The sequence below is a fragment of the Dromaius novaehollandiae genome, chromosome 4 (assembly GCF_036370855.1).
Source record: "Dromaius novaehollandiae isolate bDroNov1 chromosome 4, bDroNov1.hap1, whole genome shotgun sequence".
Taxonomy (NCBI): Eukaryota; Metazoa; Chordata; class Aves; order Casuariiformes; family Dromaiidae; genus Dromaius; species Dromaius novaehollandiae.
In genome coordinates this window covers 15366787-15390946 of record NC_088101.1, presented here as the reverse complement: position 1 = coordinate 15390946, position 24160 = coordinate 15366787, and the positions used below count along the sequence as shown (strand labels likewise).

Sequence of the window (24160 nt, the reverse complement as noted above, 5' to 3'; positions counted from 1 at the left end):
CCCACTCTAGCCTTCTTTCTACTAGTCCATATGACTCCAGTCCTGCAAATCTGTAATGAGCATGCCTGCAATAGGGAACCTGGCCAAGCAATACGTGCTCTTTCCAAATTTACTGAAATCTAGTGCATGGTGCAGGGAAAGGCAAAGGTTGGTTCAGTCGCTTCATGAGGCACGTCAGAAGTGGCAGGGGGGAAACAGCAAAGGAAAAGCTCCTAAAACAGACATCCAAATTTACACTTACATAATTATGCTCTATACATTTCTATAGTGACAGGCCAGATATGAAACCTTATTATTAAGTTTTATTGATATGAATAATAGAAATACTAAATAAATTTAAGAAATAATCAGACTGCAGACTTTGAACGAGCTCTAGCAGAGTTGACAGACAAGCTACCAGAAATAAGGAATCATTTCAAAGTTTACTTTCATATAGGAGTAATATACAATCCGTGAATCATACTTTGCCTTTCCAAAAAGTCTGGTATCTCCAAAACTGCAATATATTCTATCTAGATATATATTCCATCTGCCAGATGTAATGACTCTGCATGGCAGATACTTCTGCCAAGTAATTTTTATGCCAGGTAAAGCTTTGGGAAATGTTTATTTCCAAGTTGCTGTTACACTGATATGTTTAAAGGAAAAGATTACTGAAGCATTTTAAGATGACCTCATGTATGTTCTTGCAGCCTTGGTAACTATACGAACTTTATCACAAGTTAATATCCTGTATGTACCGAAACACATCTCTATCCAAAACTATTCTTTTGTTTTCTATAATAGTAGTATTTAATTTTCTGTTAATGCATTAGCATGTACAAATACCAGGAGTTTATATAGATGACTGATTTGAAACAACATCCTCAAATTCCATATAGTAACTGAGAAATGCAAACCCATCCCCTTCTTGCAATGTCATCATTCAGGCTTTCTGCAGTTCCAACAGAAGTTGAGGGCATCAGTTTCTGCTCAATTCCTGTTTCGAAAGGGAGAGCTAGGGAATTACGCTCAAGTCCTCCATATCTGTTTCTGTGATCTAGACACAATTAAAATGATATAAAAATTCCCATGAAAGACAGCTTTTCATCTCTATTAACAGCATTTGAGAGTCCCCGGGAGAAACTGAGAGGAAAAAGAGGTCCTGGGTCAGTCAGCCCTATTAGACTTAAATTATCCAACTCATGACAAGTAGGCACATTTTGTATTTTTATAAAGGCTGACTTTGTTTTCTGTTTCAAAAGAACTAGGTATGCATATGCATTCCAGACGTTGGAATTATGTAATCTAATCTTGTTTGATAAATATTTACAATTAAAATAAATGTCGTTAATTTTCCTTTCAGGTTTTTTTGTGCATATCGCAACTGAGACTGTCAGAGACTCTGATCCTTTCTTCCTCCTGTTCCACAAACAGAGACAGAAAGAAGCAGCAGAGAGTCCCCGTACACGGCATCACCAGGGTCTCTCTAGCTATTCTATACTCTATACAGAATATAGGTCTACAGAAAAGAAATATCTATTAGTACTAAACTCCTTTGACTTAATCAAAAGTCTGTTAACTCGTTCAGTAGCCCTAATGCAAGCGAAAAGTCCCAGGATACATGCACGCACCAAGAATGTATGCCCTTCCTAAAGCTCTCCCACTCTGCAAAATCTTAATAGTGATATATGTGTAAAGACTTGCACACTTTTGATAAGTGAGGATTTGATGATTTTTGAAGTCAAAATGACTAGCCTAATTCACAATAAGGAAAGGAACAATTTGCAAAGCTGGAGAAGGTGATAATTTCCGAGAAGACAGTATTTTAATTCATTCTGTAATCTTGCAGGTGAGTAGCAAGCAAAGATCTCCTGTGATGCAGGCATCTCATCACCAAAGACTGCATTCAAAAACTCTTGCTTCCAGCTGCAATGTTCATCACACAAAAATTCACATGGCCTTTTTATAGGCGCAATAGGATTCTTGCAAAGAATCCTGCACTGCTTCCCGAGTATCACCATTAATATTCAAAATCTGAGGCTGTTGCAGGGGAAAATGGCTTAAAGCCACTTTTATTGTGCTACAGTCAATAAACACCTACATTTTTGTTTATTCCACTGCTGCATCTTCCAGAAAGTATTAAAAGAGCCACCTTGAACTTTTTGCATCTGCCCTTTGGATATTTTATCACTATCTCCAGGGCTAACATTGCTGCACTCAAACAAGCATGATATTAAGCATGTGTGGAAGGGCACTAACAAATCTTTAAATGTGACTTTCACATTTTTCTCCTTGCAGCCTCCCTCACTACTTTCCTATAGATCAGTGGCACAGTTCAGCTTGTCAGGCTGTGAGGAAGAAATCTTCTCCGAAAAAATACATTGTCAGCTGCAGTCTATCTTATTTGCTACATTATTTCCATTTGCTCTTGACAGACCTTCCTCAAATTTCCCCTATTTCAGAAGACAGTTTTGTGTATTCCTTACTAAGAGCTCTGAGAAAGTAAAACAGGCCAATTTACTACAACAAATAGTAAAATGTTCAAGACAAACCAATGTGCTATTTATACTAAGATTGAATACTCCTTTGCTTTCCGAAGATCAGCAAGAGTCTGAATCCAATCTTGAATAAATCCTGCTCAAGCTTGGCTGCCGCCACGATCTCACGCAGCAAGCAAACTCCACAAAACTCACAAAATACTGCGAGAAATTGAAAATGTACTCGACTTGTTTCTATTATTTTCAGCATTGACTTTTAATAAAATCATTATGACAGACATAGCATTGGGTCCATGGGCACTTTACATGTAATATTCTCCAGCTTGCTACTCTAAGAGGTACTCTGTTGAGCAACTGATCTCACTGGCGTTTTTAGGAAGATTCACTGAACCTGGTGCTTCTCCACATGAGTAATCATGCTGATTTTCAGGTGTAATTTAGAGTCTGGAATTTTGACTTTTTCATAACACACCTGAAATCTCTACACTTTAGTTTTAGATCATTGCACATTCATGTTATAAAAATTGGCCAGATAAAACAGACACCGTCAAAACTAACCAATAACCAGCCAGAAACAACCAACAAGAATAAATTGGGTCAGGGAAGAGCACTGGGTATATTATGGTCACGTGAAGGAAAGCTCAAGGACTTCTCTGGAACTTGTTTCTGGAGGAAGATGGTACAGTTTCGCAAAACAGGAGACATTCACATGAAGAAAAACTACTCACAAGTCTACTTTTCATCAGCAAGGTCAAATGTGAAATTGTTTATCCAAAGATGGCTTTGAATGCAGATTTTCTTATGTTCTAAAATGAATTACTTCCTCAGTTTCAGGTAAGAAAACCACACCTGCTGACTCATAGCAGCTTCTAACTCCTCTATAAAGTTAGTTAGATTGCTTATGAATTGACTTTGTTTGAAAAAGCAAGAAAAGCAGGAAATCACCTAAAGGTAGAGGAGAAATGTATGTGCACTTAAGATTCACTACTTGTTTCAACCTAGTTTAGAGACTTGATACAAAAATCAGAGTTAGGAATTCCTGAGAGACAATCTTGGTATGATTAAATGCATTTAACATGGACATTCTCATTTCCTTTAAAAAAAGGGATTTGAGCTTTGGAACTAGTTCTGCTCAGCTTCCACCAAGTCTTAGGATTACAGCACTTGCTAAAAACAAGCATCTTAACACCTTGTCTTTCCTGCTTGTTCCAGCCCACTACAGAAATCCTGTGAACTATCAGCATAATACAGTCATCCCATCTCTAAAGATACAATATGCCCATTAGGAAGGAAGTTCAACAACTTACGGTCCTGTCTCCTGAGAATGGCAGCGACTACAAAGAAAAGTCTTGTTTCTTGCAAATGCTCTTCTAAATAGTTACGGAAAAGATAAGGGAGAGCAGTACATCTTTTAAAGCCACTCGTGAACTAACACTGCAAAGAAAACGACTTAGCAAAGAACTTAAAAGCATTTTCTTAAGTTAAAGATTTCAGAGGGTTTTTTTTTTTTTTTACACTCGATTACTGCTCTTCTACAAGAAGGTCATTGCGCTGCTCTAACTCACCAAGTTAGACAAGACATTAGTTTGCTCCTATGCGGCACAAGTATCTCCCAACTCTCTCTCCCCCTCACCGCAGGCAGCAGTTTCTACTCTCAAAGGCACCAAACTCCACAATCCGAGCACACAAAAGAGTACGATTTTGTACTCAACGTTTAGTCCATCAACACCACAGAGGAGAATATGAAAGATATGTAACAAAGAGTCAGAAAATATTGGAAAGTCAAGACAAGAACCAAGTGGAAACCATCTGACTGCAGTGCTCTGGTACTGCACCCAGTGCATCACAACCCTCTTGTCATGAGACGTAGTATCAGAAGCAAAAGCTCTGTGGGCTTTTGCTTATTTAATTGCATTTTAAGGACTGGCACCTAGGAAGGTTTGTTCCAATTTCCAACTTTTCTGCTGGTATCACAGAGCATAGCTGAGACCTGCAGCCGCTTTCTGTGCTTTGAGCAACCGCAGAGAAGCTGCAGCCGCCCGTCGCGGCCATCCAGGCAACCAGAGATGCGGGACGTGACAGTGCTGCTAAGATCTACAGGCTTCTCGAGAAACCATTGCAGGAGTTCCCGCACAGTAAACAAAATAATAAATACCAGCCGCCAAAGGAAACAAAGTCCCTGATTTGGGATTGCTTAAGTTAATCCCTGATCAAGAAAACCTTTAAGCAGGTACTTAATTTCAACATGAAGTCCCACATGTTAGTGCTTTAAATCACTACATAAAGATCCCCAAAGAGCAGATTTTCTCCGGTGTGTCAGCAGTGCGCGAGGCGCTGTGCAGGACCTGCGTGTTTATCCCAGGCGCAGGATAAACGGCGCGCACGGAAGTTTTCTCACCAGCGTCAACGCCACTTGTTGCATCTCTCCCTGTGAGTGCTCCACCTAAAGACTGCAGCTATCCAAATGGCTTAGCTCTTCTCGATACTATTTTATACTACTGAATGAAAAATTGCACAAGATTGTATTTTAAAGAGGAAAAAAATTTCAACAGGGCCAGTAATCACAAAGGCTAAAGTTACACCAACGTAAGGACTGGAGTGAGCATTAAAATTCTATAGCAGACACCCTTTCAGAAAGATAGCATGAAAGGTTATGGTTTTCTGATATGATTAGTGTTTTAATAAAACACTGCCTAGTTTCCAAATCTGTCCTTGTAACTGCGCTCTTTCGCTCAGATAATTTTTCATAAATTGATATTTAGTCAAAATTACTTGGTAGTGTACAATATAAAGGGACTGAGTAACAGTGAACCCAGCTAAAATATAATTAATTTCCACATCTAAGGGAATGACCTTCATAATTCACTTCAGATTTCACCTCCGGAGTGTCATGGCTCATTTCCTCATTATCAGAATTAGGCTTTAAAACACTACAGTCCTCCATAAAGTACACTTTGTCTCTGATTATATGCATATATAGAGCGGATTATGTTTAAGATTATTATTTGCATCACATAAATACCTAAATGCCTCAAATACAGATCAGCATACTAAGAATACATACTGTGCCCAAATAGCTAACAGACTACAGCAGAAAAAAAACATTTAAATGAAACAAAAGATATTTAAGAAGGGAAGGAAGAAGGCTCAGAGGGGAGCCTGAAAGTAATTAAACAAGTATATCTTACATTGACTTTTAGGCAAACACAGATATAGATGCACACATCAAATACTTATCTGTATGCAGTTAGACACATATTTGTATCTAAACTGACAGCTGTAATGAAGATTTAATGACTTTTTCTTAAATTAAGAGAGCTTAATCTGAAAAAGCCAAAGCAAAATCCCAAATTACAATTAACATTGTTCTGCGTAAGAACTTGGGAGGTTACCTCCATGTAGCAGGAAGCGATTGAACACAGCAGTTAATTGCTTTGCAGGTGCCACACCATGCTGCAAACCTGCCTACTGCGAGGCCCGTCTCCGAGCATCCGTCTCTGGCTGGCCAGCGATGATTGACTGCTCTAGTGATTTTGGTCGACAGTGTTTCATGAAAAGACGGGGAGGAAAATCTAGATAGGGTATCCATTACTTATTTAGGAAATTACTTTGGGGGACTAATTGCCTAGGGTACTAGCTAAATAGTTGGCATCTGGGAAGATCAAGTATCTCTCATTTACTTAGTCGCTGTACTTCTGTTTGTTAAAATACCCCCAAAGCCTTCAGGCATGGTGGCTTTAAACATTTAAATGTAGTACTGGCACTATTTAATCACATCGCCATTTGTATAGCTCTCATAAAAGTAAACTACTACCCATCTGTCAGAGTACATTAATACAGCAGACAGAAGCACTGTGTTTAATATATGAAAACATATCTTGTGAACACTTGTGAAGCGCAAGTGCAAACATGCACATCACAAATTCAGAAGTGATCCAGTCTGGATTTAAAGTGCGAGTAGTGCAGAATACCTGCCTATCTAGCTACTCCTACAATAACACGCATTTCTAAGATGGGCAAATTCACTTTGCACTCCGGCACCAAGGAACATCACGCTTCTCCAGTTACCTACTCAGTTCTTTATTAGATTCACCTTTTTAAAAGGGGAAATGAGGATAATAGCCTGCTTGACAGTCACATGCTTTTTAAGCCAAAGTCCTAAAGGAAGTGCTTTAAGGCCTGTTAGAATTGCTATCCTTCATTTGAAAGTGGACGCCCTGTGATAAAAATTTCAAAAATTGGCATGAAAACTAATGTTAAGCTTTGTCAACTGGGAACACTGGCTTTAAGAAAATCTCTCTTGCCATTTCAAAGCCATGAGCAAGCAGAAGGGAAAAAAGGCTGCAAAAATGTAGTGTTGTAGGTAAGAGAAGTTCTTAAACTTCAGCCCTTGTTTCGAGGTGTGGTCCCACACAAATACCGCCAGCCACACAACTGCATCCAAATGCTGTGATGTGGCAAAATATAAAGATGGGATGCTACTGGGTTTCCTGGTCACCTGAAGAAAAGTGGTTTCCATGGAAACACTAATATTCTTTCCTTAAACCACGACAAAGACATGCAGCAGTCCCAAACCATACGCTCTGTGAGACAACACGCACAACAGCAACGACAGATGCCAGGAGCTTGCCCTGATGGGCACTGTCCACTGTGCCTTTATTCCCCTTTCAGTCAGCTACTTGGACAGCATCCTTCTGCACGCGCTCTTCAACTGCACCAATATCTGCAGTTCAGACTTTTTAGATTTTCCACCTGTGAATGCTAAGGACTAGTGAGGTTTCTGCCTCTTTTCCTGTTATCATGTTTTTTACATTGCATACACTAATCTGGGAAAATCCATTCTGGATGGACAGTGTGACTTTTTTTTTTTTAATTTGTGTGTGTGGTTATTTTTTTTTAAGCTGAAGATAAAGGACTGATTTTTATCTTCAAGCACCTTGAGGTCTAGTGCAGCTTAAAGCTGCCAGAGATTACTTACAAACTGGCAATTTGTACTGCAATTGGAAAAAAACCAACTACACATAGAATTAGGAACTAGAAAACACTGGAGCCCCAAATTCAAAAACTGGAGAGTTGTGGAAGTCTTGGAATTGCTACTATAACTGCTGAAGTAGTAGGAAGCCTTACTGAAAATAAATCTGATCCACTTTTACAGTTTGCAGTATACTCTTGGTAAACTATTTCCAGGCAAATGAAGGTCACAACAGCTTTGAAGTTGTTGCTGCAAAATGTGTTAAATATGCATCTTGCTCCTGCTAAACTCAACCTTTTTTACATGCCTTTTCTAGCTCAGCCAGTGCTCACTCTTCCCTTCTCCCTGATCTTCTCCCGTGTAACCGCTGTCTTCCCAACTGCCACGATTTTACCACAAGCATTGTAAAATATGTTTTTTCCTAAGCTGCCAACACTTGGAGTCCCATGACGACATATTTATGCAGATCGGAGATGTGACTGATTTTGCGGGGTTAGCAGGACTGAAACAGGAACAAAGACTGCGTAAAAGTACCGTGGATCCGTCCAACACTTTGGGAACAGGGCAAAACGCCACCACTGCTGATATACCAGGTGGATGTACAGAGAACTAGTAATTCAAAGATTTTTTTGGTATTTTCTGAAGTGCAGAAGAACAAAGATCCCCTGCCTCTGCAAACTTCTCCAATAGTTTCTGATTTTACAACAGAATCTTCTGTTACTACTGTAATGCTTCTCCTCCTCCTCCCCCCCCCAAGCTTTCTACAGTTCAAATCCTAGTTGAGAGTGCATTTTTCTCCCTCAGTATTATTAGCAATATCATTTCATATCAAAATCTATTTTATTGGGAAATAAGAAAGCAAACCTGGAATGAAATGGAAGGGCAATGAAGAAGTGCAGTCCTGTAAAGGCTTAATCTCAAACTGAACATGTACTGGTTAATAAACAGCACCAAGAAAGCTGGGAAATTTGAAGAAGTGAGTGACAGAAAGTTTAGCAATCTATGAAATCTGTGGATTTAAACAGGTTTCTACAGCAATCGGAAAAACAGGAAAGGACAATCTTATCACATTCATCTAGCCCCAAAGGCCAAAGCAGATGTATCCACCAGGCCGTAATTTCTGACCGTAAAACTTTGCTTGAATAAAATCCTGGATGTGACCTTCATACATATTGCTGCCCTACAAACCTCTGCTGCTCTACAGCTGAATCCCATTTAGTTATGACTCACTGCCTTATTTACCTCGCTGATCACAATAAGCTTTCAAAAGCCATTACCAAGGCTTGAGTTGGTGTCTGTAAGCATACCCCGGTGACTAACCTGAATGACAAAGAGGTTGCTTTAAAAAAATAAAAACAAAACCCACGTATATAGGATTCCAAGAGTGCTGCTTGTCAAACAAAGTGGATTTCAAAGAGCATCAAGCAAATCTGTTTGTGATGGGTTTTAGGTAGCCTACAGAAAAAAACACTGGATTACTCTAGAGATATTATTTAAGACATGTAAAACATGACATCAAAAAAAAAAAAGGAGGGGGGAGAGAAAAAGAGGATAAAAAATAACAGCAACAAATGAAAATAAAATGTTTGATATGGGCTTTAAAACAACGGCAACGATCTCTGAGGAGTCCGCACACATCTTTGGCCGTAGGTCGTGCCGAGCTCTGATGCTCCGGCAGCCCTCCAGATGTTACGGATGCCTCGAGCACTGGGAACACCTTCAGGGTTTGCTCCATAACTCTTCGCATGCAGGTGGAAACAGCAGCATGGGGGCTCCAGAAACTGTGCTGCCCGAGGAGGCAGATCAGCAGAAGCTAAATTTTTTCCTCCAGTTTAAGTTATCTAAACCTCCCCTCCCTCCCTCCCCTTGCCTGCTCTGAGGTTTGGGATAGCAATTATGGAGGACAAGAATATCAGCATCATTCAAAAATGCTTCCCCTAACTATGAGTAAATCAGTATTGCAAGAATATGGCTCTGTGGAAAATATTTAGAAGACAAGGGTGGTTTAGAGATCATTAGTGGTGGACTGAAACAGAGATTTAGCGGTTTGTCCACCAAGGTAACTCAGCTAGGAACCCCACAAAAACACACATGCTATCGCCTATTTCATGTTAGCCGTTCAGCAACCACATAATATTATTAATGACAGATTAAGGATGTGCAGGAATAGCAGGCCTAGAATGATAACACTGAGGCTTTAATTATTAGTGTATAAAAGCAAGCACAAGAATAATAAAAGTCAGAGAAGGGTAAGAGAAAGAGGTGATTTCCTGGCAAACAAGAGTGAAGTGATGTATTTATTTTGACCAAACTCCCCAATGGAAAAAAGAAAAACAATCCAGCCCATTAAAATGAAATACAGAAACATGTCTCTCTTCAAAAACAGTTATGGTTTAAATATGCTGTAGAACTCTAAACCCTTTGAAGGCCTATCCTGCGTGTAGGTATTTAAATAACCTCTAACCTAAAGTCTCCCAAGAAAGGAAGTGAAGTTTCTATTGTTATAATATAGATACTATTAAGAGCACTAATGTGAATGTGGCATCTTAATTCGCTGTTTTGCGGTGCTTAAAATTCAGACTTACTACCGTAAGAAAACGGATGAGCCGCGCTTGCCGCATTGCCTACGCACAGGAAGAAGGCCCTGCTTTCCCGTAGCGGCACCCGAGCTTGACACAGCCGAAACGGTCGGGTGCAACATCCTCCCTCTCTCACTCTCACCGATACTTCAAGAGCCCAAATAAAGGGCAGGTACCATCGCCGCCGCGCTGTGCGTTCGCCTGCTGCTGCCCCCAGCGCCCTGCTCGCGCCCGGCCAGGTGACGACGTGGCCCGAAAACGCGAGCCGTGCTGCGCGACGCCAGGCGCCTCTCTCGCTGCCGGTCTCGTAGGACCGAGCGTGCGCTGAGGGGGAGAAAATTCTCCCAAACTTAAATAAAATCAATTTCATCTCCTATTTCCGCGCTCTGTAACATGCCTATAAATCGTCCCCGAGGGCACTTCCAGTGGCATTACGGGGCACGTCACTCACAGCTCTTCCGGCATAAAACCGCTCAGCTTCGCGGTGCCGTTTCATAGCTCCAATCAGACCTGCTAACGAGATGCCCCAGGGTACAAATGGGAGACATCTCAGGGCACCATAATAATTTATAAAACCAGATTCAGAGGGAAGAACATTTAGTACAGTACAGCAGTCGATCCTCGGAAATTAATTATCTTTCATAGAAAAATCAATAGAAAGTATCTGAGTGCTCATGTGTACGTTGTTCAGGAGTCACTTGCTGTAGTTTTGCTAATAAAAGGAATTAAAGGTAGGAATAAAACACGCTGCCCATTAGCGGATCGTTATGAAAAACATGTTTGTAAATTTGCCTCTGTGGCGACATCTTGTTTTATCAGATCCTCGCTCATGGCTTCTTGGTTTTTGAAATCCAAAATCCGACACAAGCTTTTAAAAAATTTCATTATTCATTAAAAGGGGTGTATTTTAGACAAATTTTGATCAATTTTAAATTATTGTTATGGGTCTAACACCATAAATGAACATTTTAGCAAACTTTTTTAAAGGCTATTTATGTTTTTTTCAAGATACCTGAAAATAAATCAAAAACACAAAAAAAATTTATCATGAACTAAAAGCAAGCTTCAGGCAGTTTACCATAGTATAATTTTTGTACCTTAGATCCTACTTGATAGCAGAGGCCACAGTACCTCGGGCTCTCATGAGTGTTGTTACGCTTCCAGGAAAGGGCCACACGAGCACGGAAACGGCAAGTTCAGGCATACTCAATCTCATGCACATTTAATACCAAATTTTGCCTGGTTCTAGTATTTCTTTTACAAACTGGATGCAGAAATAGCCTGAGTATTTAGTATGATTAATTCGATGTTTAGGATAGTACTTTTTGGCTCAGTGTACTCTTACTTATACAAGGTCTTACTCTTTTTTTCTTTAAAGGGAGAAACTACGAAATACATGGCAACCGTTACAGAGGTCCTCCTCCTCCCCTGCAACCAGCACCTTTAAGAAAACCAGTCAGGAACAGGGGCAAGCGATAAAGGATATGAAAGAAAGAGAGAGGAACTTGGTGCAAAGTAATAGAAATATTGCAGCACAACTTCTGTATTTGGTTAAAACTAATTCAAGGGAAACACGTCACCTGTGAAAAACAGGCTGATGAGAAAAAGTTCACAGAGATACAGAAGCAAAAGATGAAACCTTTGTCCTTCAGTCAAATTATGCCAAACAAAATGCAGGCACTTAACAGACAGCGAATATGAGGCTGTGCTAACCATGTAGTTGTGGTCAACATATGCATCTACAGGAAACAGCTTTTACTAGCAAATATTTTCTTGGATTCATCAGTATCACAACAGAACCTCTCCCCCTGACATGTAGTAATAAAACATGTCAAATCTACTCCGTTCACATTTCAATTAAAGCCTGTATTAAGATATTTTCAAAAAATGACAACCATATCTGTTCGCAAAAAGTGAGTAATTCAGCATTGAATTATGGAGTCATTAACTCCTTTGGCATGTTCTACTTCACTAGACACTTCTACTTTCGCTAAGTAATAAATAAATAAATAAGTTGCTGAACCAACACAGGGCTTACAAGGTAGTTCTGTGAAGTAATTTGCTACTGCTCCAACACTATGATAAAGGCAATTTATTCTTAACTGTCCGTGTTAATCACAGACAAGTCAGCATCACCCAGCATTATCCATCCCAGATGGATTGAAAAAAACCCTAAATATTAACAGTGCAAAAAGCACATTAAAAAGATTGCCCTCACTTCCCCATTTTTTCCCTTCTGGCTTCTAAACATATCTGCTAGCTTCAGTTTTCATGTCTTTTTTTTTTCTTTTTTAAGACTGAAATCCACACTATCTTCAAAAGTACTTCCTTTTCCGCTTCAGCCTTAATCAAAGCCCAGATTGTAATGCTTCCCATTACATGGGTCCATCAACTTCTTGCGAAATTTAACAAAATCAAGAATTCCTAAGTTTCCAAAAATTAAGGATGCCACCGATAAAAAATTATCATATTAACACTAATTAGATTTTTATTAGCACTACCTTGTCAATAGTCCATCGAAGCCAAAGAGCTATTTCCCTTTGATTTGCAGGTATCAGAGCAAGCATTTGCAAGTTAGTTACCTCAGCTTTCAAGATCTATTTACTTCAAGGGTCAATATAGAGTAGCCAGTAAGGATATAGAAAGTCAGCAAATAACACTGTTTTCTTATAAGCAAAATAATTTAGTAATATGCCTATAAAGAGCATACGTTCTACATCTCAGAATGAAGTCACTGTGCTAGAACAACAGAAGAACTACAAATGCTTAGGAAACAAATACAAATCTCTACTTTCAAATACTTCATATAGCTGTCTTTCCAGACCACTCTTCAGTCACACCAGCGACTTATTAATCCATCTCAGAAGGATTTCAAATATTGAGTCGTGTTATCATCTTACTGCTATCACATGAGCTCAGACCAACATACTCATCCCTTGTGCAATAATTGAGAAACGACAAAGGATGGAGCGAGTACAAAATCATATTGGACACGGGTAGCTTTCTGAGTCACCAGGTTATCTCTAAGCCCTGCTATAAAATAGGTAACTTTTTCAGGTGTATGCGCTGAAAAGGTTATCCACAGCAACCTAGGTTTTCCAACTAAGTAAGCACTGGTATTTGTGTGAAATGAAACCAAAAAGTAGTATTAAGAGGTCATAAAGTAAGGACTATCTGTTTGACAATAGCCTCAAAACAGCCTGCAAAAGAGGGAAGATGCAGGCAAACTGTCTTCTCACCGCTCTCTCAAGAGCCTTTACTTACAAAACAGATGAAAGCTAGGTTTATTGCTTGAAGTCACTACAGCGACACAAATCATAGCACCCAAATCCAAAATTAAATTCATGCAATTTTTGACATTCTATGTAAAAAGAAGCCAACACAAATTATGATTTTTTTTATAAAGGAAGGAAGCTATTAGTTAGGGTAGCACTTTGCATGTCTTCTGCAGAAATAATATCAGAAAATCAGTTCGCATGTCCTACCTTCTTGAACTGCCTGAAATGGGTTGTTGCCATCCACAAAGGTCACAGAACATGTGATTTTCTCTGTCTGTAAGATTTCATCATTCTGGTTGAGATCAGCAACTGCCATTCGAAAAACTTCCTCATCTTTTTTGGCAGACTCATCAAAAATCGCCCCTGGGAAAAAAGAACAAAAATCATGTCGCACCTCTAACCCTGCATTATCCCAAAGCATTAACCATAAGAATTTAACATATATTTATGCCATAACCTCATCCCTTTGCTCGTTCCTGAAGAGCGGTTCTCTCAACACAAAGCCCAGAAAGTCAACTCACAATATACAGAATTTCTACATTATATTTTTGGACACAAAGTGAAGAGAAACATTGACTCCAACTGGAAACATTGGGGAAATCTGGGTAGGCATAAAACAAATTATCTCTGTTGAAATGTGGCCAAGAAATGAGAACTAATTACCTTTGCAAAGGTGCCATTTAATACACTGAATGACCACAACTGGCTAGGATATCTGTTCAACATCTTGTCCAGTCGCAATTAAAAAATACAGAGTTCAAACGAGGTGAAAATAAGCACAGAACAGCAGCAACACTGGGAAAATGAGTTAAAATTGACAACCTCCATCAGGAGACAGGTCAGTGGCTGATATAAACTATTTCGGTTGTAATTTTTATGAGATTTGTAGAATGATCACACCAGCAAAACATCTGACTACTGAAGTTAGTAAATTAAGTTCAATCAATTAATTAAAGAATTTTCTGACTTTATAAATCTGACAGAAAGCGACAGCTCTGCCTTTCCCCCAAAACATTCAAGCTGAGCATGGTAAACATGAAACCATTAAACTCAGGAGGAGTTGGCAGAGTAAAGGCTCCTGGGGTACTTTCAATGATTGCACAGCCAATTCTTCAGGTGCACTGGAAAAGGACTCCAAGGCTAACCTGAAGAGTTTCGTTTCTTCCTTTCTTTAAAGTGTACTTTTAGCATCACTACTTAAGTGTTAAGGGCTCAAAGCACAATCTTATGAGGAATGCTACATTGTTAGACCTCAAAATCAGGGCCAGGAAGACTTTCCAGAAGCTTTAAAGCTTTCTTTTCCAGTTAGTGGATTAAACAGACAGAAGGGATGCTTCAAAAACAGATTTTGGAAACTATTTTTAATCATTATGAAAATTCCTTAGTTTTCAGGTTTATTCATCCTTGAATGTCTGTTGTCAATAGTAAACTGAGCTATGGCAGCACGTGTGGTGAGGCAGACAAAGATAAAAAATCCTGATAACTAATCGTTTAAGCTAAATGCCAATTAGTGCAGGGAAAAAAGTGAAAAAAGATTCATTTATAGGCGTCTACTTTAAGAGAAATAAACTTCATATACATTATTTATATTTTTTCCACTGACCTACAACACTCATCTCCCTGCCAGCACCACTCATCCTATGTGAGTGTCATCTCTTCATACAACCTGACCGCGTTGACTCGAGCGTTTTCCCTCCTGAAGCTGCTGCCATCTGGAACAGCTGTTCTTTACCTCTCCACCTCATTCACCTGTCATCTCTGTGCAAATCTCAGCTGAAAACATTCATTTTCTCCCTTGCCTCCATTTCTATGTCCCTTGTTTTATTTTGCTCCATAAAGCAAAGTCGCATATGGCTGAGAATACACTTGGTATGCAAGATGCCATGAACTATGTCTTCTCCATGAAGAAGGCTGTTTTTGTATCCAGGTAGCATGGATACAAAAGTACAAAGATACAAAAAAGATTAGATACAAAAGTACCTAAGTACTTTTGTACAAGGTACAAGAGACATTTTTCAGTGGCATACCTTAAAAATATTTCTTTAATCTCATAAAATAGCTCTTTTCAAGCCAAAAACACACATGCTTGCTTTTTGGGGGCATAACTACACTTATGACGACTCCATGGCCTAACAAATATTGTTAATAAATACTTGAAGGAACTATTTTACAAGTGCAAGGAAGTAACAAAGCTAAAATGAAGGGGGAAAAAAAAGAAGTTGGAAAATAACAATAGTAAGCTCTAGGGTAATTTTTTGTAAAAAAACTGGAAGGAAGTGAAGGTGCACCCATTTCATACGTGCTCACAGCACAGCTGACTCTGTCACATAACATCACAGCAAAACAAAGAATATAGCTTCTTTTTCTACAACCGGGAAATGCCATCTTAAACCTGGCTTTGTCCCCAAAACAATCTACATAGCTTACTGAGCAGAGGCTACAGAGAAGTTCAAGTTATCTGTTGTGCCCTGAGCACGAGCCACCACGGAGATGCCCTGCAGCCCACAGCCTGAGAACTGCAGAGAGCTGCTCCCCAGACTCTGTTTTTCAGTACATCCTCCAGTCTGGGCTTGTTTCTCTACAGATGAATCTTCTTGCTGAAACTCTCTCTTCCTTCTTTCACACACAGATATCCCTAATGAACTCCCACACGTTTTCTCCCATTTCTTAGCCTGACACAAATCCCACCACTGAGAGCGTCAGGACACACAAGGAACTGTCCCAGATGAAACCTCATGCAGCCTTCACAAACGATGCTCTTCCTCACTGCGATACAACTGCTCAAGTTTTGCTCAGCCTGCTACTTGCTTCATTTAGGGCTCCATCCATCAGACACAAATTTCCAAATTTCCTCTCTAACCAATACTGCGTCTGACTTTTTAAATGAGACACCTTTCAAAAATCAGGTGTTACTCGTGCTCTAGTCCAGGAATGTCTCCACAGGTAAAATAAACACAGGTATAAATGTATTACAAAAAAGTTGCAACCATAGCTCCTGCCTCAGCTTCCTAGCAGGAATTACACTGTCTTCTTTCAAAAGTTAACGCTCTATCCGTTAGAGTGCCTAATTAGGCTACATAAATAAGGCTTTTGATACATACGGCACTGTTCCTTGCAGGAGATGGCACTGCACAGCAGCTTATACCTTCCACATGGAAGAGTGAGGAGAAGGGAACCTATTTCCTAATTGATTCTGAAATTCTGTTTTATTTCAGTTGTTAAATAAAATTGGAAAATTCAGAACTACCTGAATCATTCTGAAATTATTCCTGTTCTTACATGTACATTTTAGGAGTCATCTCCTTGTTGGTAGAGGTGAACTTTCCGATATGAAATGGGTCTATCAAAGTTTTTTTCAGCTAGCTGTAAATGCAATCCTGAACTACTTTTGTGTTGGTTTGAATGTTTTTCCTTGCCGAGGACTGCAATCACACTGAAGTTTTGAAGTTCATTCTTTCAAATTTATTCCTCTATCCATGACAAACAAACAAACAAACAAAGGGTATCACACTTCAAAACTACTCTCGCAGTGGGAGCTGCGTACTTTCTCATTTCCTCTCATATAGCTACAAAATCAGAGAACTGGCATGACCCTCACACTTATTTGGACTTGTTTCAAAAATGAACTCTCTCTCAGCAACAGGAAAAATTGTTACAGAGAGTCATGAACAGTTAAGGAGAAGGAGCAAAATTATTCCTCCCTATACTATATGCCACTCGCTCTCTAGAAAACGACGCTATTAGGGAGGGGGGGGGAAAAGTGTTCACAATTTTAAGAAATTAGAAACTGTTTGTTTTTCTTCCACCCCCACAGTCCACCTCAGCTAAAAAAGGCCTCATACTAAATATGTCATTTCTAACTATACTCAAGGAGTATTCCCAGTATTGCATCAGCGGCCAACATGCTGACACGGCAAGTGCTTCGCACCAGTTTTCCCCCCTGTTTTATTAGCATGTCATTACTTTCAGCTTTATTTCAGAATCTGGATGAGGACAGCACAAATGTAATTCTCCACTGGCTTTTTAAAAGCCCTGAGCATATCAATAATGTCCTGTAGCTTAGTAGCAAATTCTGTGTGTTTAACTACCTCATTCTCACTCCACAATATCACCAAAAAACCCGTCAATTTAAATGAGTATATGCACATTCAATAAGTTCACTAAGTACCAATGACATCATTAGAAAGACTTATCAAAGATCACTTGGCATATTGACCTATACTTATTAAAAATATAATCCAAATTATATATCATCAGCTATTTCTGGGATCATTTGCACTGTCTACCAGAATCAACCCAGAAAACAGATGGAAATGTGTCATGACTGCAAGGATGAAATGTGAAGAGATTTAACCAATGTTCATGTTTCTATTGACTAAGAAAGGAGGAAGTCCACTGCCTGCAGTGGTTTCAAATATTTTAATCTTATTATCTATGAAAGCATGACATTTTTGGACCTCTGTGCCCCGTATTAGCCTCACAAAATTAACTACCTCATTTCAAAAGGAAGAGGGAGTATACAGATTAAATGCCATTGTAAATTGGATTCAGAGTTCACATTGCAGCACATAAGTTTGATCTTCACCTCGTAACGTCACACGCACACATCTTGTCAACAAAAGCTGTACACAGGTTGGCCAAAAATTTGCTAGTTCACACGTCTGGGAATGTTTAGAGAGAAAAGGAAAAAAAAGTTAAACCTTAAAACACTACCCTTTTTAAGCAACCGTCTGATGTTTTAACAACTGCTGCTTCTTTGAAAATTCTTTGTCCCCACTGATATTTTTCCAGTTTGTACCAGTGTCCAAATCCAATTATGCCATATTTTCTCAACTGTTACCACATTATTATTCTAAATGAGAAACTTAATGCAGCTGGTGGACAAAGGATGGTCTTGCTCTTAATACTCTGAACTGGAAGCTGGGAGTTTTGAGTCCTAACCTCATCCCAGAAGTTCTGCAGCACTATGAGCAAATCAGCGCAGATCTCACTCCCCGATGTGAAACAACATTAGGAGACATGGCTTTCTGGGAGCTTAACTCAATCAATTGATATTTGAGATCCTGAAATATAGTGTAGAATAAAATCCCTTGTTATTACTAGACCTAAACCATAGGGGTGTCCATTTGTTGGGGAAAGTTGTATAAAACCCATTCATTTGTAATTATAACAGCAAATGCCTGGCTAAACGGCATACTATCATGTCTGCCTGAATGAATATATGCATAGCGCATTAGAAGGCCAATTACATAATGGAATTATTGTCAACAAGAACAAGAGGGACTTGACATGTTTGACAGTCTCGCTGCTCTCATTTAGGAATTTAGAAGGTCACGCAGAGACCTTCTCTTGCGTGTGCAGCTCCCATTAGCACAGCACTGAGCCTGCACTAGTACAGCTGGACCCCGAATTTCACTTAGGACATATTTAGAGCTGCTGTAGATTTCTCTGTTGACTGACAGGCAGTCTACTACATGCAGTCGAACCTTGATTCTGAAAATGAAGGGAAAACATCAGCATGCTTTATCTTTCTCTTTTAAGATGACAAAGTTTTAGAAGAAAATCTTACTTCTAGAGAGCATCTCATCAAAGAGAATGTAGGCCAGGACATGCTGAACTATTTGAAAACACTATTTTAATTTATTTATTTAAAGACTTTCACAGCTCCTATGATGATGGCAAACAAGAATGCAGGACAGGCCCAGGAGCACCAACACCGTATCCCCCCTGCATGGAACAAGCAGGGCAGCTCTTTCTCTCTGGAACGATAAAGCCGACTGCCAACATAGCTCTGTCAAACATAAAGAGGAAACACACTGCAGAAGAACAAAGGGAAAGTAATGGCCCTCCTCAAAAAAATGTAAAGGTGGGAGTTCTGCTCCTGCTAGTATTTTTTACAAGTGCAGCACGTGAAACTGAACTACACATCAGCACATAGTTTTCATTACATATGGTCAGGCATGCAAAAGAAAATTAAAATAATCAATTTAAGAAAATGAGTTTGCATACACTAAATCTATATATACATATGGAAGGTGCACTTGTGACTTAAAGTGCCACGTGGGAGATCAGAGAAACTGCACTGTAGCTTCTGGATTTCCACTGATGCAAGATCACTAAAGTTAAAGAAGCAAAGGCCTACTGTCCCTTTTTTTTTTTCAGTTGACTTCTGTAAAGGTTTATTTCTATTTTTCCTTATGAGCAGACTTCTTTGGCTTGTTGTCCTTCTAAATGTGAGCAATGCCAGTTTTGCCGAGGTTATTGACAGTGCTTGACTGTACATTATAGATGCCTGCACGCAGAAAGGAAAGATCTTTGCTGTCTCCAAAATACATTCATTAATCATTTCTGATTACAAACGACATCCATTTTTAATTTTACTGTCCAATGAAAAAATTGCAGAGTGAGTAAATACACAGTCTGCACCTAACCATACTACAGTAGGCTTTTACACTAAAAAGAAGAAAAAAAGAAAGCCACAACCACAAACATTATTATCCAGAGAAACCACCTTCCCTTCATTTGTTATCAATCTTGGCAGCTTTATTCTGCAATCTGTTGGACATACACAAATGAATTGTACGTTACCAGTATTTCAGGGATTAGAGAAGCTATGCTTTTAGTAGGACAAAGCACTCAAATTAAAGATTAAAGAGCTAGATTGGAAAATGAAACAGTTTTCCACTCTGTTTCTGTATTCACACCTGAGTTCAGCAATACTTTTGATGCATGAACCTAACTCCAGGCACATGAATCAGCTCTCTCAAGTCACATCTCAAATGAGGTAAGTGATGAAGAACTTTGCCGAGCTTAATATGGCACCGCTGACTTTGTAGGGCACCACTTCCCTCACCGCTGCGGAAGGCACCTCTGCTCATTCGATGAGGTACGTCATAAAAATACATGGTCCATGTCTCTGCCGCTTTAAATCTACTAACCCCCCTCTATGGCGTGCAGCTATGTAGCTGGAACATCATGTAAATGATATAGCAATTTGTCCAATATTTTGCTTTTGTTTTGTAACTTTAAATATTTGAAGCAAAGGGGAGAATGAGGAATTTTACAGGTATTTCAATCTGTCAAACTGCTAGAGGCAAAGTCTGTTTCAAATACAATGAAAGTAATAAAAATGTAGTTATCATCTAAACACAGAGAAGTGTCTGCATTCTGCTGCTGAGGCAGGGTTGTTTTTTCATGTCCCAATCTCACAGTGAAACACCCATATAGCATTGCCCGTTTCTGAGGTCTGTTATTTGTTTTAAATGATTTGACTACAGGAGGATATTCCACTGCATTACCTTTTTTTCCTAAAGTCAGCTAGTCAGCTTTTTTAAAACCCAGCTTTGGCAGTTTTGAGGTGCCTTGACAGGTTGACAAAGAAAATAGAGACTCAGCTTTTTATGTTACAAGCTTTTCTGAATGGATTTAAACATATTGAGAGCCAATGCTCCTGGTATTGTATGTCAAACCCATTAATTTAGGAGCAATGAAGAAATTGTAGGAAAGAAGAAACACAAGCCTGAAGGTATGGAACCAACTGTCTTTGCTTTGCCTTTTGATAAGATTTAGTTTTAATAAGTTTAGAAGTGGTCTTGGCTCAATTCATTTGGCCACGATAGGTGCTGGAGAACCGTGGAGCTCTTCAGAAACTGTGAGAATCACTACTCTCACAGTCTGCAGTGCTATCAAGCACATTAGATCTTTTTCTGTTTACTTCTATCACAGCATTGTGGATACACATCAGTGTCACGGGGAATTATGCTCACATTTGGAAAGAACAGACTCTCAGTTCTTATCCTCTTTATTTACACTGTCGGGCACATATGCACAAGCACGAACACTTTCCAGTCGCAGTTGATTTATTTTGAGCTCATCCTGACACACATTTCTAATTGTTCTCCAGTTCTAAACCATCATTTAATACAACAAATGATACAACTTGTTAAATTCTTCTGCTGAGTCTCATCAATCTCATTGTACAAATGGCTGTAATTTGCTAAGGCATTTTTGGGAAGGCACATTCCTGACTAAAGAGCATGAGGAGGAGGAAAGCAGAGGAAAAGGATGGCATAACACTGCACTCCCATAACAAATGTATTGGTTCAGGTGCATTTATTTTTCTATAAAATCTATAATTAAAGTCATCTAAAAAAGGCAATTCCGGAAAATTTCCAGGTAAATAACAAAGCCTCTTAATTGCTCTATATTCTCATTAACTTAAATAACCTTTCAGTACCACACAGGTGTAAAAACTACTGTAGCAAAGGAATAACAATTGGCATGCACCTTGCATTTGTTTGTGGCTATCTACTTGATTGCACACCCAATCACAAAGCATCTCCTGCTAATTCACAAGTACTGCGCAAATGCCAACTGTTGAGCTGGAAACTGCTATCTACTTTTGCATATGTGGTGTGGCAAAATATTATCATCACATAAAAAATGCATTTTATAGACTATATACCTTTCACAGGATAAGAATAAAGATGTGCTCTATGCGCTGTTCCACTGTAGACTTGATGTGGCGATTAACTACAGCGATAATATCACATTCATTATGCAACAAATGAGCTGATAATAACGAGTGGCTTTTCATTTTTCTATCATATCCATAACTATCAAGTTGGGGTCTAGCTGTGAAAAGCATCTGGTCTGGTAGATATTATTGCCATATTATTATGAATATCCCATACAGAAAGTTAGTGCAATGATAATAAACTTGCTGAATAGTATCTGCACTCTTGAAAGAAACATTAGAAAGAAACTTTATAATGTACACTAATAGCTTGCTTATATGTTATTTTAGAACCAGAGTAAATACTGACTCAAGAAAACATTTCTTCATCTTTACTAGCCTCCACTGTGACTGCAAGGACATCTCAACGAGACAATGTCAACATGAATGAATGCATCCTAAAAATCCTAAATTATCCCTAAGCATTTATCATTGCTTACTATCTTCAGCCCTTGTACTCCTTGCTCTATGTGGAATTCTGCTTTGTAATTTTTGAAAGATGAAATAATGTTAAAATATCAAATGATTCATATTGCTAGCTAGAGATGGAGCGAAGACTGCTGCTAAGCCATTACTTTATGGCATGGAGCAACTACAGCACCTTATTCTAGTTGACATTTGTGGACAACGAGATTACCAAAATGCTGGAGATGTCGTCAAGATACAAACATATGCCTACTCACATACACACAGCCTGACATGAAGGTACAAAGATTTCAGTGAACTTTTTTTGAGGGTATTTTTCTCTTTTTTCCTTTCTATTTCATTTTAAAATTTACTCAAGCCTTTTGCTCCAAATAGTTTAAGCATTTAAATGCAGTGGCTTACAACACTGAAATATGGGCATGGACAGTATAGCTTGCCTATGGGATGATATTACTGGTATAAGACATTATTTCTCAAGTACTGTAACTAGGCCTCCTTGTTGTAGACCTCATTCTTAAGATTGAGCAAGAGGTGCTGAGCGGGCAGCTCACAGAGCGGTTCAGATGCATACCTGCTAGATAGATTGCTTTCAAGAATTTAACTGATCCCACATGTAGCGTTATGAATACCACGGTCAAAAATGAAATGACAACACGAAGGAAAGCAGCACTGAAAAATTATGTGCCTGTCTAAAAATGTAAACCCTGACTCTGAAATTAATCCTTTACTTAAACTACTTTTCTTTTCTTTAAGGTAGGGTTTTATTCTGCTGGAATAGAGGCGTTCAGTAAATCTGCATGCAAACACACTCTTTGAATGGTAAAGGGAGAACCCTTCATATATGAGAGTCTCATAGTCAGGTAGCCTGTTTTCTTGCCAAGGCAGGATTATCCTGTCCTATCATTTACATTTCAGCTGAAAATTAATATATGTAACCTCTTGCACTGTCATGTGACGCAGAAGGTAACAAGTCTAGAAGCAGGTTTTTTTAAAGAACTCAGAGAGAGAGGTTACTTTTACTAACGGGTATGTTTCTGAGAGCTAAATGGCCTCTAAACACTCTAACAAAAATTATTATTGTTTTTCACAGTGATCATTTTGTGCAAAAACGAAATACCCACGAGCAGAATAACTACATAAAGCTGTCATGCACTGAAAATGTTTTTTAGAGGTTTACAAATTCACATTTGCCACAATGAACAAGGAAAAGTGAGTCGCTTTCCAAAAAGGGCACAAACAGCCCTGTTTCCATTCAGACATTTCTTACTTGCTTCTTGGACCAGACTTTGCTGAACTGGTGTTATCCCCTTCACTGTAAACGTGGTATTTTATGATTTTGCTAACAGGACAACCCATCCTGCTCTAATATTTTATCTCCAAACGTTCAGAGCTATAGGCTTACAGTGACTTCGTGAACATGGATGTTAAATACTTAACCTGCTTGCCATTTTTCTTTGCCATATCTTCTTTTCTATTAACTATGTTAAAGACAATAATAGACTAGTTTCCTGGTTCATAATTTACATCTGTGTCTATAAAATCACAGAATATAACTCACACATGATCAGAGTTAGACTTCTTATTTCAAAAAATTCTTCCAATAAATTCTGCTAAATGTGCTTATATTTGGGAAAGGGCATAAGAAAAAGTATGGGGATTGAGAATAAGGAAAGTTTAATGTCATCCTACATGAGACTTCCCCAATATGACCAAAAACACCTTCTTCAAATGCCTTCAATTCTCAGCTACAATTTTACTTGATGTTTTGTTTTTAATAAACCTACAGTTCTTCATCAATATAAAGCTCTCTGAAAATTGTAACTCTGTCATGTAAAATGTCTCTGAATTTACATTTCCCAAAGCCTCACTGCAAATGAATTAAATGTAGTGAAGTTCTGCTGAGTAGTAGT

The 24160-nt window shown here is 38.8% G+C and overlaps 1 protein-coding gene across 1 annotated transcript in view; it reads right to left on the bottom strand.

Moving 5' to 3' along the window:
- Positions 1-24160, bottom strand: part of GRID2 (glutamate ionotropic receptor delta type subunit 2) — a 716389-nt gene that overhangs the window by 554472 nt on the left and 137757 nt on the right. The window contains exon 2 of the mRNA XM_064510476.1: positions 13517-13672. Coding sequence (XP_064366546.1) covers positions 13517-13672 — 156 coding nt within the window. The remainder of the gene's footprint in view (positions 1-13516; positions 13673-24160) is intronic.